This window comes from Bos indicus x Bos taurus, chromosome 11 (genome assembly GCF_003369695.1).
Source record: "Bos indicus x Bos taurus breed Angus x Brahman F1 hybrid chromosome 11, Bos_hybrid_MaternalHap_v2.0, whole genome shotgun sequence".
NCBI lineage: Eukaryota > Metazoa > Chordata > Mammalia > Artiodactyla > Bovidae > Bos > Bos indicus x Bos taurus.
In genome coordinates, this window is record NC_040086.1 from 63,357,761 (window position 1) to 63,374,423 (window position 16,663).

At 42.5% G+C, this 16,663-nt stretch overlaps 1 protein-coding gene across 4 annotated transcripts in view; it reads right to left on the reverse strand.

Moving 5' to 3' along the window:
• SPRED2 (sprouty related EVH1 domain containing 2) overlaps nucleotides 1–16,663 on the reverse strand; it is a 126,778-nt gene that overhangs the window by 16,486 nt on the left and 93,629 nt on the right. For all 4 annotated transcript variants that reach the window (XM_027555643.1, XM_027555645.1, XM_027555644.1 and 1 more), the window contains 2 exons: nucleotides 9,499–9,667; nucleotides 6,864–6,928 (listed from right to left, as the gene is read on the reverse strand). In XM_027555643.1, the coding sequence (XP_027411444.1) occupies nucleotides 6,864–6,928; nucleotides 9,499–9,667 (234 nt within the window). The remainder of the gene's footprint in view (nucleotides 1–6,863; nucleotides 6,929–9,498; nucleotides 9,668–16,663) is intronic.

The window sequence follows — 16,663 nt, forward strand, 5'->3', positions numbered from 1 at the left end:
ATGGTGTTCACTGCTCCTCTGCTGTGAACTAGCTGTGTCATCTCAGGCAGGTCCTCCATCTGACACGGAGTGGCTTCCATGACTGTGTCTACAAAATGGGGCCAATCTTACTTTGTCTGCCAGAAGGAAGGAGGCTGACTTATCTGATGTGAACTCAAAATCCCTTTCAATTCCAAGACCTAGAATTCTGAGGAGCTGGCATGTCTACAGCTGTTCTCGCCTCCCCGCAAGCCAAACGTTTCCAGCTAACTCACATCAGTTCTCTTACTTTTCATGTGTCATTAGGACACACTGCTTCCTAACACAAGGCAGAAAAAACAGTCGGGAGCAGCAGAACACCGAGAGCACAGAACTCAACCTCTGCTGTGTATCTTCAGTCCCTTTAGCCCCCAGAAGGGAAAATCAGGGCTTCTGTAGCTAATCAGGATTACTGGATTCTCCCTTCTCCCCTGACTACATGCCCCCCCTTTCCTGAGAAAACTCCCTCTCATTTTCCTTTTTAAAAAAGTCTCTAAATGGCCATAATCAAAAAATCTACAAACAATAAGTGCTGGAGAGGGTGTGGAGAAAAGTGAACCTTTTTGTACCGTCGATGGGAATGTAAATTGATACAGCTACTATGGCAATTCCTTAAAAAACGAATAATAAAACTACCATATGACCCAGGAATCCCAGCTCTCAGCATATACCCTGAGAAAACAATAACTGAAAATGACACACGTACCCCAGTGTTCATTGTAGTACTGTTTACAATAGTTAGGACACGGAGCAACCTACATGTCCATCGACAGATGAAGGGATAAAGAAGCTGTAGTATATATAGACGATGGAACATTACTCAGCCATAAAAAGGAACACATTTGAGTCAGTTAAAGTGAGGTGGATGAACCTAGAGCCTGTTATACAGAGTGAAGCAAGCCAGAAAAACACATATTGTATATTAATGCATATATATGGAATCTAGAAATATGGTACTGATGAACCTATTCACAAGGCAGGAATACATACAGAGACACAGAGAACAGACTTGTGGGCACAGCGGGGAGAGGAGAGGGTGGGACGAATCGAGAGAGTGGCGCTGAAACATACGTCGCCATATGTAAAACAGAGAGTGAGCGGGAAGCTGCTGTGTACCACAGGGAGCTCAAGCAGTGCCCTGTGACAACCCAGAGGGGTGGCAGGGAGGTTCAGGAGGGAAGGGACATATGTATACTTTTGGCTGATTCATGATGTTATAAAGCAATTATCCTCCAATTGAAAATAAATTTAAAAAATCAGTACATGTGTATCATTTAATACCTCAAATAGCAATCTTGCCCCTCTCCAAGTGAGATAGCTTCTCACGCCCCAGAGAAATAAAACCAATTCTTGTGGTTCTGTCTTCTTGCATTTCTCTCCATCTTTTCAATGGCATCTTATTATACTCCTCGTTCTTGATTTGCAGATTGGGATATTATTTAAGACCTTCTTATTATGGAAGATGAGGACTTAGCTATTTTATACACCCCCAAGTATCTTTCTATAAAGCAAATATTTCCCTAATCCCCCAGCTTTAGAGCCAGAATCCAGCCACTCAGCACAATGACAGCTGAGGCACCGACAGCACTTGACCACAGATTCTCAGTGAGCCTGCTCTGAAGTCCGTGTGCCCTGCAGCTGCATTCTCCCAAGATGGTATTAAAATTCTCCCTGTCTAGCTATGAAGATGCTAATAACATTCAGAAGTGATTTTAGAGCTCTGTGGCAGTAAAGAAACCACCAGGTTTCAATGGACCAAAGCCTACAAAATAGGAATTTAGAAAATTGTTCATTAAATGACCATAAAACCCAGAGCCTCTCTAGTTCTATACAGTCCATTTTCTCTACTCATTCTCTTCCCATCTTCATTGAGCCCCTTCCCCAAGGGCTCCAAACCCTCTGGCCCCAGAGGCTTCGACTGAAGGGATCTGGGTGGCCAGCCCCAGGCTGCGGAGCGAATCAGCTTGGCCCCTCCAAGGCACCACACTGCTCATCTCTCAAGTTCATGGGGGCCTTCTCCACAAGATACACTAGAGCACGTCTCCCCACAAGACAAAAGCAATGAGAGGGAACAGAACTGAAGGTCCTTCCATGCTGTCCCTCTCAAGGATCCTGGTTCTGAAGAGAGAAAGCCGTCTGCCAGGGGCATGGATGGGAGTATGCTGACTCTCAGTGATATCTCCAAATGCCCACTGCAGACTGCTAGCCTTTGTTGTCATTGCTTTATATTCTTTGCATGACTCATAAATCTGCATCACGTGACTCAGGCATCGGAATCCACACACCGCCCCCCCCCCCCCCACCTCATCCATATTTAATGCCTAGCCAGCTAGGTATTTCTGTTCACCTGGATGGATTACAGTAACTGAGGTCTGCCAGGGAGGAGAGATGATGGGGCTGGATGGTAGGTGACAAGGAGCATTAACAGCCAAAGGGTGAGACTGGGTGGTGATGCTCAAACCTCGCCTCCTAGCTGTGGACGCAACAGAAAACACGGCAAGAAAAATATGACATAAAGCTACTGAAAATCCCTCAAAACCACCAACTGAAATGGCAACCCACTCCAGTATTGCCTGGGAAATGCCATGGACAGAGGAGCCCGGCAGGCTATAGTCCATGGGGTCGCAATGAGTTGGACACGACTGAAATGACTAAGTATGCAGGATAACAAGCCAATGAACACTTTGGCCATAAGATGCAAAGAGCCGACTCATTGGAACACATGGATGCATGTTATATGTTGGAGGATGATGTGGAGGAGGGGGCAACCCCAACCCCCTCTGGTGGAGAAGTTGTTGGGCTTGGGAGCTCAAAAAGCATGGGCTGATGCTTTTTGAAAGCCGACTCTTTCCCTGATATGGGGAAAGACTGAGGGCAAGAGGAGAAAGGGGTGGCAGAGGATGAAATAGTTAGATAGCATCACTCACTTAATGGACATGAGTTTGAGCAAATTCTTGGAGATAGTGAAGTCAGAGAAGTCTGATGTGCTACAGTCCATGGGGTTGCAAAGTGCTGGACATGACTTAGCAACTGAATAACAACAATGAATGAAATATGAAACCCTGTGATTGTTATACAGTATATTGGGGTTCAGATCACCCATTTATTGAGCACCTATACAGCCAAGCTTTATAGGGTTACAGAGACTATAACGATGAATAACCTGCTTTGAGCTAAGTAAAGTTACTTGTTCAGCAGATAAAATGTGCAAGTCAAAAAAGAAGCAGGTTTTTAAGTAGCAAGAGAGGGATAAACAAGAATGCTATAGGATTTGAAAGAAGAGAAAACAATCATAATTGGTTGAGGGTGAAACAGTAAGACACATGGATGGATAAACAGTCCAAGACCCAGAAAATCAGAGCAGTTGCTAATCTGGAGTCTCTGGTGGTGGCTCCGTCGGCAAAGATGTGGACACACACCAGGCTGGTGGCAGGAGGGGCGTGGGAGGACTGTAAAGGCAACTAGCAACGCATGGGCAGTTACGTGTGTGTCTGCATGAGCGTTCACACATGCTGAGCTGGATGCTAATTTCACGTGGAGGACTTGCAACATGGTTCTACCATCCTGAGAAGACAGGCTGGTTTAGGGGCTGGGAGTCAGGAAACTGTGAGCAGAGACAGCCATGCTTTTTGAGCACCCAAGCCCAGCAACTTCTCGACCAGGGGGGTTTGGGGTTGCCCCCTCCTCCACGTCATCCTCCAACATATAACATGCATCCCTGTGTTGTTCAGTGTCCTATTTTCCTCCTGGTCCCAAGGAATGCCTTGGAATAGAGGGAACCCTTGGCTCCAGCAGCACAAACAGAGATCTCCTTCTGGTTCCTTCCTCTGAAGGTTTTCTCCTATACACACTATTCTCTTAGAAATTCTCCTTCTGGCTCATCGTAAGTTGTAAGAGGGTCTATCACCACTTATACTCTTTCTAAATGAGTTCAAAGTCCTAATCCCTGTCTTACCCACATCAGCTTTGCTGCTGCTGCTAAGTCACTTCAGTCGTGTCCGACTCTGTGTGACCCCATAGAGGGCAGCCCACCAGGCTCCGCCATCCCTGGGATTCTCCAGGCAAGAACACTGGCGTGGGTTGCCATTTCCTTCTCCAATGCATGAAAGTGAAAAGTCAAAGTGAAGTCACTCAGTCATGTCCGACCCTCAGCGACCCCATGGACTGCAGTCCACCAGGCTCCTCCGTCCATGGGATTTTCTAGGCAAAAGTACTGGAGTGGGGTGCCACTGCCTTCTCCGACCGACATCAGCTTTAGAATGCAACAAACCTCGGGAAGCCGTAGCCTCTATAGGTGTTAACCTGGCTGCTCACTTCCACGGCTCCAGCTTTTAGAGACATCCCTGACTTCTTAGGACAAAAAGTCTCATGACAGGGAACTTGTGAACAAACAGGAAACCTGGTGTGTCAGCCCCTGACGACCCTCCCATCCTTACACGGGATGTTGCTAATGGTCACTGGCCTCGTGGCTGGGCTTGTCTTGGGGAAGGGAGGTACTGTTATTAAGAGGCCCCTGTGTGTAAACAAGTGGAATGAAGGTAAGGATTGTGTACGGCAGGGCCCACAGGGAATACAATGAAGCTGTGCTTCTCCCGCCGTGAGTTTCCAAGTGCCAGGAAACAGCAGGGCAGTTCCTACATGTCCTTCCAGGCGTTCGGCATTACCCTGAACAGCACGTCGATTCCCTGTGGATTAAAGGACAAAGCCAGCAGGGGTGCCGGCTTCTATGGCCCCAGTCCCTCTTGCCCGCTCCCGCTTCCATAAATCACGCTGGCAGGTAGCTGGGAAGCAGCTGTGGATGACAGGGTTGCTCTGGAGCACAGGAAGCCACCTTTTAACCCGCCTGCTGTTGTTTGTCTCTCAAACGTGACAAAGGAACAGATGTAAGCAACATGCCAACTGTTGAGAGGATCTGCTTGGAGCGCTATAGGAAGCCTGCTCAGAGTGCATCACACCAGCCGCTCCACGGAGGCACAACTGAGTTCATTTCCTGACGCTCAGCCCCCAACTGCCACCGACAAGCACTCTCTGTTCATGCCAGGTTGGGGTCTGCAATGCTTAGACTACTCACCACGTACAGCCTGCTGCCGCCTTCACCCCGTGCCCCGAAGCCCCTTCCCAGCCCTGTTCCAACACCATCGAAGTCCAGCCTCAGCTCCCAGGGGTCTTCTCTGACCCCCAGGCCCCATCCTGGGCCAGAGCATTTAACAGTCTGTGCCGGTTTCTAAGCCTCTCACAGGGCCATATCCTCCCTGTCCAAACCATCTGGTTACCTCCATGAGGGATGGAGGCGGGTTCACCCACCTCTGTCTTCCCAGAGTTGCGTTTTTTAAATCACTAGTTGCAGGATGAATGGGTCAGGAATCATGTTTACAGGGTTGCAACTAATATTTAAAATACTAAATTAAAAAACAGCTTATAAAAGATACTTTTGGGACAACTAAGGAATTATTGGGGAACTATTAGGGGATATTATGAAATTCCTATTAATTTTCTTAGGTCCAGTTACGATGTTGTGTAGGAGAATATCTCGGAGAAGGCAATGGCACCCCACTCCAGTACTCTTGCCTGAAAAATCCCATGGACAGAGGAGCCTGGTAGGCTGCAGTCCATGGGGTCGCTAAGAGTCGGACACGACTGAAGCGACTTCACTTTGACTTTTCACTTTCATGCACTGGAGAAGGAAATGGCAACCCACTCCAGTGTTCTTGCCTGGAGAATCCCAGGGACGGGAGAGCCTGGTGGGCTGCCCTCTATGGGGTCGCACAGAGTTGGACACGACTGAAGTGACTTAGCAGCAGCAGAATATCTTATTCTTTAAGAGATGCATGCTCAAGTTATTTAGAGGTGACTTACTTTCAACTGGATCAACAGAAAAAATACCTGTGTGCAAGCTGACACATACGCAAATAGGCAAATAGACACATAAGGCAAATAGGGTAAAACATTATCACTGCCGACTCTAGATACAGAGTCTACAGGCTTTCACTGTACTAGGCTTTAAATTTTCCTGTGTGCTTGAAAAGTTTAATAATGAAACAGAAGAAAATAAAAAAGAAGAGGGAAAAATCAGAATGCAGGGCATGAAATATGATCTGGTTTGGGGTGTCTACTGGATGCGTATCCTAGGTGACAATTTAAATGTATTTCCTCCTTTGCATCAAGGCCCAGACTCTGAAATGCTGCCCTGCAGTTCCTCACTGCACCAAGCACATGGCAGGTGCACTCTGAACTGTTTAACTTCTAGAAGCACAGAATTTTAGTGAAGGGGCAAGCTGAGAAATCATTTAGTCTCCAGTTACATCCCATTAACGCCAGCTATGTCAAAATATCCAAGCCATTTCCTGCCTTAGCACATTTGGCCCTAACCTCAACTCAGCCTTCAGGACTCTTATCAGATATTTAATCACTCATCAGGAAGGCTGCTCCCCTGCCCCCTCCATGCCAGGGAGGTGGTTAGTGGAAGACTCCAAGAGTAGGGTGCCAGTTGTTCCAGCGTGCCGGGGATTGAAGTATGTCTTCTGTGGGACTAAGGACTTTCAGTGCTAAAATTAGGACAGTCCCAGGCAAACCAGGTTGGCTGTTCACCCTAAATGTGAAGGAAGACTGGGAGAGGGCCTTGAACAGATCCAGGAGGGCGGACACCATATGCCTTGTAGCATCATGGGAACAAGAAGGGCTAGAACAAATTCAGGGCAGCGAAATTATGACGAGACAGAGATCTCCCTGACAACATCCCAACAGCAGCAGCAAATGCCAAATTGCCAAGTGTCTCTCATGCCCCTAAACAGAACCTCTGATTATTCACCAACTCATGTGGAAAGCAAAAGACCATGGGAACTTACTGTAAAAACGTCATCATCACCAAGCTCAGCCTCATTGTGGATGGTGGAAGATGATGTTGTGGAGCCTAAAAAAGACACAAAAACCACAAAAAAGTGTTTCCAAAGAGGATAAGTCAAAGCCACTCATTTAAAGAAACCACATCCTACTCCTTTCATATGCGGATCACCAGCAGAAATGTTACTTGGGAATTAAATGCTTTAATTTTAAAATATAATTTATTTATTCATTTATGGCTGCACTGGGTCTTTTTTACTACATGTGGACTTTCTCTAGCTGTGGCGAGCAGGGGCCTATTCTTTGTTGCGATGCATGGGCTTCTCACTGGTGGCTTTTCCTGTGCAACACAGACTCCACGTGTGGGCTTCACCAGTTGTGGTGCTCGGGCTCAGATGCTCCACGGCACGTGGAATCTTCCTGGACCAGGGATAGAACCTGTGTCCCTTGCATTATCAGGCACATTCTTAACCACTGTACCACTAGGGAAGTCCTTACATACTTTTAACTTGCTCTTCTTTAATTGATTCTAGCCAGCATGTTTCCTAAATGAACTTTACTTACTGTTGTTCCCAAATCGATCCCTCAAACGTCCTCACTGATCAGTAGAGAACAGGCACACGGAGAGGCGCCGAGGAGGTGGTGCTCAGAGAGCCTACCCCCGGCTCTGAAGGACCCCCCGACTGCTAAGCACTGGACGGAGGAGCCCAGGTTAGACCTGCCACAATCGCACTGTGAAACTGGACTTGGATCTCTGGGCTTTTCATTTACCCACAAAGGGACGTGAACTAAAGAGCTAGTATGGTCGCCTCCTCTTCTGAAATTTAGACACTATAAACCCCAGACTGTGGGAGAAGCCACCTTCTAAACTGGTACCTGGGCAAAAAGGCTTTTTTCTTGCAGTACTGGCAGTGAGTTTTGCAGGTCAACATTTAGGATAATGTCAAAAAAACACAAAAACCCAGTTTATTCTATCAGGGAATGAAATGGTTATTTACAGTTCAACTGATTTATTTGTTCATTTCTTTCTTCATTCTGGTAGGCAAATCATGTAACTTCTTCCTTTCTCTCCTAATAGCACCCCATTTATGTGGATCAAATTAACTAACCCTGTTAATGGCCAAAAAGGGAAAACATGCTTAAATTTGCATAAGTGATAGAGTACCAAAAGAGAAATTCAGTCTTATCATCTCCTTTTTCTTGGTTAGGCCTTATGAAATGCACATTTAGAGAGTATTTTGCTATTAACATAAAATTGAACTCAAAAGACTTGATCAGAAAGGGATGAGAAATATTTAAATTCCCAATGAAGGCTCAGAGGAGAAAAAACAAGTTCCATAATACCATGTGTGCAGTTTCTATTGCTCTGAGACTCTTAGATCTCTACTATTTGAGTCACTCTAGTCCATCAATGTTTAAAGCAAGTTTGATAGAACAGAGCTAGGTAGAATGTATGAGAAAAAATTAAGAGAACCAAATTTTGTGTGTGGCTTCAGTGATTAAGCACATGGATATAGTACAAACTTCTCTCAGTAATACAGGAGTGGGCTTCCCTGATAGCCCAGTGGCTAAGACTCTGTGCTCCCAATGCAGCAGGGGTGGGTTTGATCCCTGGTAAGGGAACTAAATCCTACATGCTGCAACTAAGACACAGCACAGCCAAATAAATAAATAAAAGAAAATAATACAGGAGCTATTTTCTCATCTAAACATTTAAAAGCTATGTTTAATAATAAGATTTTAAATATTATCCACTTGTGTTAGACTTATGGTGTACACACTGGTTTCTACTCATTTTGTCCACCCCCCGTGGTTGTAGTTCTCAGATTCATTGTTTCAGCTAGAATTGTCTCCCTGATGATTTTAAGAGATTTTTTTTTGAGACCTGCTTTTCTCTCCTCCCCCAAATGAAGAAAATGACTTTAGAAAACATTTCTCTCTTATACACATGAAATACATATTCTTTTGTGATGAATCTAACCAATTCTGAATATGGCTTTACTGTGCCTTGCTTGATACTTCTTTGTTCACAGGTTGGCTATGACACCTTGAAACCTCTGATTTGATAACTGAATGTGTCGAAATGGAGAATTTGTGTGTTTGCATCTGTGGACACTCGAAAAGCCCCTGAGAACTGACTGCCCGAGAGCCTTTCAGGCCATGATTAAATGCCACACAGTGTCCACCAGCTGCTTACTCACAGACTAAGGAGTCACAGATTCCTTCTCCTTTCCCCTGGGCCGTTGTTACACAACAGTGGGAAGGCCTACAGCCTCTTCTGGGCCCATTAGAATCCATTCTCCACCTCTGGACCAAGACAGGTTGCACCCAAGCTTTTTTCTCAGGAAAAGGTGAAATATATCAAAAAGGCATTTACATGGATGTCAGAACTTGTCTTTCCGGAGCAGTCTAAAAAACCAGTTGGAATCACTCATTATTCTGAAATCCATTTCCTTCTCCACTGCACTGTCACTTAGAATATTTTTATCCTTGGATGTTCCTACAGTTTTGGCCTCAACCAACCTGGCCTCTAGCCCTCCTGCAAATAATCCACAAATATGTGATGGCAGACAACTGGGATTAAAAAGAACCTGGAAACTTCCCACAGACCCACTGAGAATGCAGTGATCAATTCAATACCTTCTATTAGGTCTTCGATTGCTTTCCTCACTCCCCTGTCAAAGGCTCGAGCGTCAGCAGGGCTTTGGAAAGTAAGTCCAAACTTCCTATTGTCGACCTTCCAATGATGAAAGGTTGGGTTGGCTTTGGTGTAGACCAAGTCCTTTCTCACATAGCATTCCAATACCACCTGGAGGATTGAAACACACAGGTGGGTTACTTTTTAAATAGTCACGATGCTGTCTGGTTACAAAAATCTAACTAGGAATGACTGTTTTTGATGGCAACTGATGACCCCCCCTGCCCACTGCCTTCGTGCATCTGTGAAGGCTTCTTAGAAGAAGGCTTTCCCTGCCTCTGTTGAGCATCCACTCATTGCTGCTCCCCCCATCCCCACCTTGGTGGTCCTTGCTGTATTGCTCTGCTCCTTAACCATGCTCTACATTTCTCCAGCCCCTAGCTGGGGGTGGAGGGGTGGAGTGGGGTGGAGTGGGGCTCTAAGCTGAGGCCCAGTCTTGGGGCTTTGCTCTATTCTAGGCTGACTGCTTTTCCCTCAGGGCCTTTGTATTCATGACTCTCAATCCTCCTTCTCTTGTCCTAATGCCCTTTCTCAGTGACCTCAAATTCAACAAGCTGGGAAAATAACTAACTTGCTCTGAAATTGCTGCCCTTAGTTTCCTATGCCAGCTTCTTATCTAGCAATGCCAACCTCTGTTAATTTTCTCTGGCTTGAATCTCCATGGTTTCCTTTTGCCTCTTCTGCTTGTTCTATCCCCTGTTTATGTTAAACACCAAGTACATTTCATTTTCCCTTCAGTATATTTTGTATCAACCCTGGTTCAATTGCTACCACCCTGATCTAAGGTCTCTAATAAACCTTTTATCTGGATTATTAGAACATTCTAGCAATCTAGTCTCAGAACTGCCTTTTCACTAGGCTATGACTTGGAGGAGATTGTCTCAGACCTTTGATCTTTTTATCTCTAAAGCGGAAATAACACCAACATTATCAATGAGAACATATACACGAACATGCTCTGCAAATACTGAACAGTGAGGAACCTGAAGGGTTGTACGTACTTACCAGGATATTGCATCATGTTTTTCTACTCTTTTACTTCAGTTTTTATCACCTTCACAATTTAGTACTTGATTTCATATTATTTTCTAAGAGTTTCATGTGCTTTAGTCTTGTTCCTTTAACTAGACTGTAAAAAGATCAAGATGTCTTATAAAATAACTCCCTCTATGTACAGAGTGCTACTGCTGGCAAAGATATCAGAGTTCAATATTACAGAATAAAAGAGGCATTGAAATCATGTGAATGTAAACTCTATTCTTTATTCATGGATAGCTCCAAAATACCAACAATATTTATTTCTATAGTTTCATTATGTATATATCAGATGATTTCACTAAGTTTTACCAGCTTTGATCTTGTTCAGCAAAGTTCTACATTTAATGAGATACTATTACTTTTAGACTAAGTGAAAGAGTGAAATTAATAAAAATTAGAGAATATCTTTAAATGAATAAAATTTCAAGAATACATCTAAGCAAACAGGAATTAAGTATTGCCTAATAAATGTTCTCTAACTTAATAGATGAGAATAATAGTCAAACTGGCCTATCCAAGCATCGCAAGCAGTTAACTTTATTCCATTGTGTTGAAGGAAGACAATGGTCCCCTCACACAGTTCTATTTATGATTAAATTGCTTATTATGGCCATTTTCCCCTAAGAATAGCTCAATGATTAAATGTCAGCCCAGCCCCATTCCAAATTGGGGAAATCCAAATAACCAAGGCTTTAGCTAACAAATGTTATCTATTTTAGAATTTAATAGTCTCAATGCAAAATCTCAAAATAAACTTTTTTGTAAAAACAAACATTTCCAGTTTCTCCATATTTTTATGGCGAAAAAGTTAGTCTTTCGTTGACATTTTCTGAGTTTAAGATTATCCCAAAGGTACATTTTCCTAGAGAAGTGTAATAAATTCTTAGAAAAGTAAAGTTTAGCCACCTAAACTATGTGGGAAGAGGGATGGGGAAGAGACCAGATACCATCTCTTTATCCTCTTAAATCTCTTTATCCTCTTCAACAAAATTATATCATTATATATCTATGTAAGTTTAATGACAAAAATGATAACATTCAAATGCTGTAATCTTCATAACAGGTATAACCCCTTAGTGAAGTTTTGGCATAATAGGTATTAATCCTCTAAAATGAAGTTTGGGAATTTGACTAAAACTTGAGAAAGGGTTTTAAAAATGGCTTTTTCAATGAGAGGCATGGGGAGAAAAATAAGTGATTATATATTCTTGTTGAAGGTATTTCATCCCTCATTTGATGCCTTCTGAACTGTATCTGTTGCATTTGACAATAAAAAATTACATTAATCTTCACCTGAATTCATAGAGTTGGCTTTATTTTAGAGCACCTGCTTTCATTAAAATCTAAGCACATGCAAGAAAATGCAAATACAGTTCTTAATAAGCACTCTTGGATGGGAGAGAGGTTTTTAACAAAATTTCTTTGTCTTGTCCCTTCCAGCAAATATCATTTTGCTGTTTCACAATCTGTGATGAAAGTAAATAACCTTCTAGATGATGAACCAAACAATACATTTTGTGAAACTTGTGGTCATTTAGTTGGATTAAAATGAAATAGTCACTGGTGTTCCTTTATTTTTTTCTTCCATTTTTAAAAATCTTACTAGCCTGTGAAGTGGAGAAGGAAATGACAACCCACTCCAGTATTCTTGCCTAGAGAATCCTGTGGACAGAGGAGCCTGGTGGGCTGCCGTCTATGGGGTCACACAGAATTGGACACGACTGAAGCGACTTAGCATGCATGCATGCACTGGAGAAGGAAATAGCAACCAACTCTAGTGTTCTTGCCTGGAGAATCCCAGGGACGGAGGAGCCTGGTGGGCTACTGTCTATGGGGTCACACAGAGTCAGACACGACTGAAGCAACTTAGCAGAAGCAGCCTGCGAAGGGGCCTTCCCAGGCGGCGCTAGTGGTAAAGAACCCGCCTGCAGGTGCAGGCGACACAGGAATCACGGGTTTGATCCCTGGGTCAGGAAGATCCCCTGGAGAAGGGCATGGCAACCCACTCCAGTATTCTTGCCTAGAGAATCCCCATGGACAGAGGAGCCTGGAGGGCTACACTCTATAGGGTCTCAAAAAGAATCCATACTGTAGAAGGTTCAATATAGCGGAGTCCATGAAGGTTCCATTCTTGCTCAGCTCTCTGTCTGTCCCCTCGACACCTCTCTACCTCCAGAGCTGCCCACTGACAGTATGGGCACTACCTTAGTTCCCTTCCTGCAGCTTCTTTATGTACTCACATAAGTTTGTGTGTGTGAGTCTGTTTAAATGTAGCCACACCTATACACTGGTCTTCAATTTGCCTTTTCCTCAAAAATATGTCTCAGAGATACAGGAAGGTAAAAAAGGACTCTGTTTAGTGGCTGCGTAATATTCCTCAGAACAGATATATGAGAATTGTTTTGCCATTCTCCATACTAATGGGCATTCAAGGTCATTTCTAACTAGTCACTTTTAAAGACAATGCTGAAATGAACATTCTTGAACATGTTCTCAAAGTTTGGTATTTGGGCTCTTGGGAGCCTTCCCTCTACAACCCCAGGTCCTTTCAAGGGGTTCAGGATGGCACAACTATTTTCATATATTAACACATTTTTGCTTTTCCATTGTGCTGCCAGCTCTGCTAATGCTGCAAAAGGAACGGTGGGTAAAACTGTTGTGCTGAGGCTCAATCAAAGCCAGGCAGTGGCACCAAACAGTACCAAAGCCACCGGATTCACCACTGGCACACACAGTGGAAAAAAGCCAGTTTTATGTAGGGTTGTCCTTGATGAACCAGTTAAAAATGACTGAAATCATGACCCAAGAATACACATCTTTCATTTTGTGTGATGAAATGGATGTACATGTAACTGGATTCTCCTATCTGTGTCCACACTTGATCTGCTGTAACATGTTGCTTTGGTTGAAGCAGAAGAAACTCGGGCTTTGCACAAATGCACAGTTGGAAAGGGAAGAGTATCTCTCACAGCCTTTTTACTTCCGCTGTGTATGGAAGAGTTATGACTATCTCAAGGAAAACGTGCGTAACTGCTGCCGTTGGGAGTTGAACTAACTGCTTTTCTCATGAATCATCGGGTTTACTTGAAAGAGCAACCTACAGATGAACTATGGTTATTCAGACTTGGGTACTTTTTTTGAAGATGAACACAGTGAACCTGTCACCTCAAGGAAAGCAAGGAGGTATTTTTTGACAATAATAAAATTTGAACTTTCAAGTGAAAATTAGAATTTTGGACATTTGGCAATACTTAAAAAGACTTTTCTAATGATATTAGTGGTGATATTAAGAAATGTGATTTTTTTTTGATACTGTAGACTTAAGTATATCAACATTTGGAAGATCTGTGTAACTCAGTAAACCATTATTTTCCAAATGACCAATGCATGATGTTACAAAATCAGGAATGAGTAAAAGATTGATGCAAAGAGAAAGGTGAATCAGTGGATTTTAATGTAATAAGAGTCTGAAAAGGTTTCAGAGTCTGCATTTAAGAAACTACTACAAACTGAGTTTTGGTTTAGATCGAAGTGTTAATATATCAGTAATGATCTGAAAAGGCTATTAAAATAGTTCTACATCTTCCAACTGCATATCTGTGTGAGGCTGGATTTTCTTCATATACTTCAGTCAAAACAACATATTACAACAGACTGAAAGCAAGAGTAGATATTAGAATCCAGCTATCTTCTACTAGGTTAGATATTAAAGAGCTCTGCAGAAATGCAAAGCAATGCTATTCTTCTAATCATTTTTTTTTTTCCTGGAAAATAGCTATATAGTTATTTGCCAGAAACAATGTCATTTATGCTAACCCTACTGTTTAAGATTTTTAACAATTTCAGTTTTAATTGCTAGTGTGGTAAATAGTAGTAGCTTATAGCCTATCAGACAAAAGCATTTTAGGGTCCTCAATAAATTTTTAGAAAGTAAAAGGATTCTGAGGCCAAAAATGTCTGAGAACTGCAGCTATCTATAAAGCTTGGTAAGTCTATTTCCATAGGATAGGGTTTAGATGTAGAATTGCCAAGTGAAAAGGAATACACATTTAAAATTAATATCCTGCCAAATTGCCTTTCAAATAGTTTTGCCAGCTGGAACTCCCACTAAATGTGTGTGGGAGTGCTCACAGACCTGCACTGGAATGATCAACCTTTTAGATTCTGTGATTAATCTTCATAAGGTAGTTTCTCATAGGATTCATTTAAGAAGTAAAAGCATCTAATCCATCAAAATAAGATTCAACTCAGCAATTTTTAATTTGCATATAACTTCTCAGGAAAACTTGACTGTCTCCAACTTAGAAAAAGTAACAACTGTGTGAATGAATACTTGGAACACAGACTTTTCCCATAGAAACAATGGCATCAACACAAGTTCACAGGTGTCAACACAAAATTCAAATAACAATAACAAAAACCAATGTGCTGAATTCTAGAACTGCACTACCTTGGAAAATCTATTGACAACACGGTTTCTACCAGAGACAGTACTTCATGTTCTGGTTGGAATACCAAGAACTCTGATACTATCCATTCTCTGTATTTCCAAAATGATCTCCACCTTCTCCTTGCCTTTCCACTGCCGAGGGCGGGGGTGGGGGGGTGGGGAGTGTCCTTCAACAACCTGTCCTGTTTGCACAGCTTCCAGGAGTATTCATACCCTCCAGTGGGCAGAAGTGCTGCATTATGGAAGCTGGAGGCCAAAGAATGAGTCATCATTTGACCAAAAGCGTGTGTGTGTGTGTGTGTGTGTGTGTTAGGAGTCCAGAATTTACCAGCACGTGAAACTGGAAAGTTTCATGTGAAACGGGGAAGTGAGGGATGGAAAGATGAAAGAGCACAACTAGGTGTGCGGGGGTCTGACTTAACTAGTGACAAAATTTACAAAAGTCCCAAAGTGTAGAGTCACAGAACGTAAAGGGGACAAGACGAGGGAGGGAGTGATGGAGAAACACAACAGGAGGGGATGAAGCATACAGTCCTTGTGCAACAGCCAACACACAACAGAAGCTGGTCCACAGCCAGGACTGCCTTCTTCCCATGCCGAGCTGGAATGGAGGGACCAAGATTTAGCTTCACAATGAAATGGTCCAAGAGCTGTCTCTAATGATTACATGCCCAAAGACTGGGGAAGTGGATTCTTCCCTGGAGCACTGAGTTTCCCACTACAAACTGGAAATAATAGTGTCCTTCTCCTTTAGAATGTGGCAGGAATGTAACTGAGATTATTTACATAAAGGGCTTCAAACGAAACTGTAGAACTTTACAATAATTATGTTCAAGCCAGTGATAAGAAACAAGTTTATAAATGTATCTATAAAATGAAGGGGCTGAATTATTAATAGACAATCTAAAGGCTATTTCAGGTTGACATATTCTAATGACAAACCACAGAAATACCAGGAAAAAACAGACCTAAAAATATATAACTGTTCAGGTTAGATAATCTGCTAACATAAAAGTAGTTAACAATAAAAATAAAAAGGAAAAAGTGAAAAAAATTTTTCTATCAAAATTTTTGTAGGAAAACAACACCAACTAAAATTAAAAAGGCAAGCAACAGATTATAAAAATATCTGCAGTAAAAATGGCAGATGAAGATGATTATCTTTGTTATACTTGGAGGGCATACATATCAAGGAGAATAGTCAGGCCCCAAAAAGTAAATATGCAAAGGACATTGACAGATAATTCACAGTGTTTAACAGAAAAACATTTGCTCTTATTGCTGATCAAAAATAAGATACCACAGTTATCCTAATCAAATTGGTAAAGATTTAAAATATCTGAGAAAATTCTCATATATGGTGGTAACAGCTCTTTGTATAAGTATCAAAAACCATAAAAATTTGACCTCCCCGCAGATTATTACAAGTAGACAGCAAGTGTGGAAAATGCAGGTAGATAAATACAGGGGTAAGGGGGAGGGAGACAATCTTAATATTTGACACTAAGGAGATCATCAAATAAACAACAGAACATCAACCTGATACCAGCAACATGGAAAATTTCTGATGAGATATATAAAACTGTTTATGAGCTCTGATTACAGCTAGGTAAAAGTAA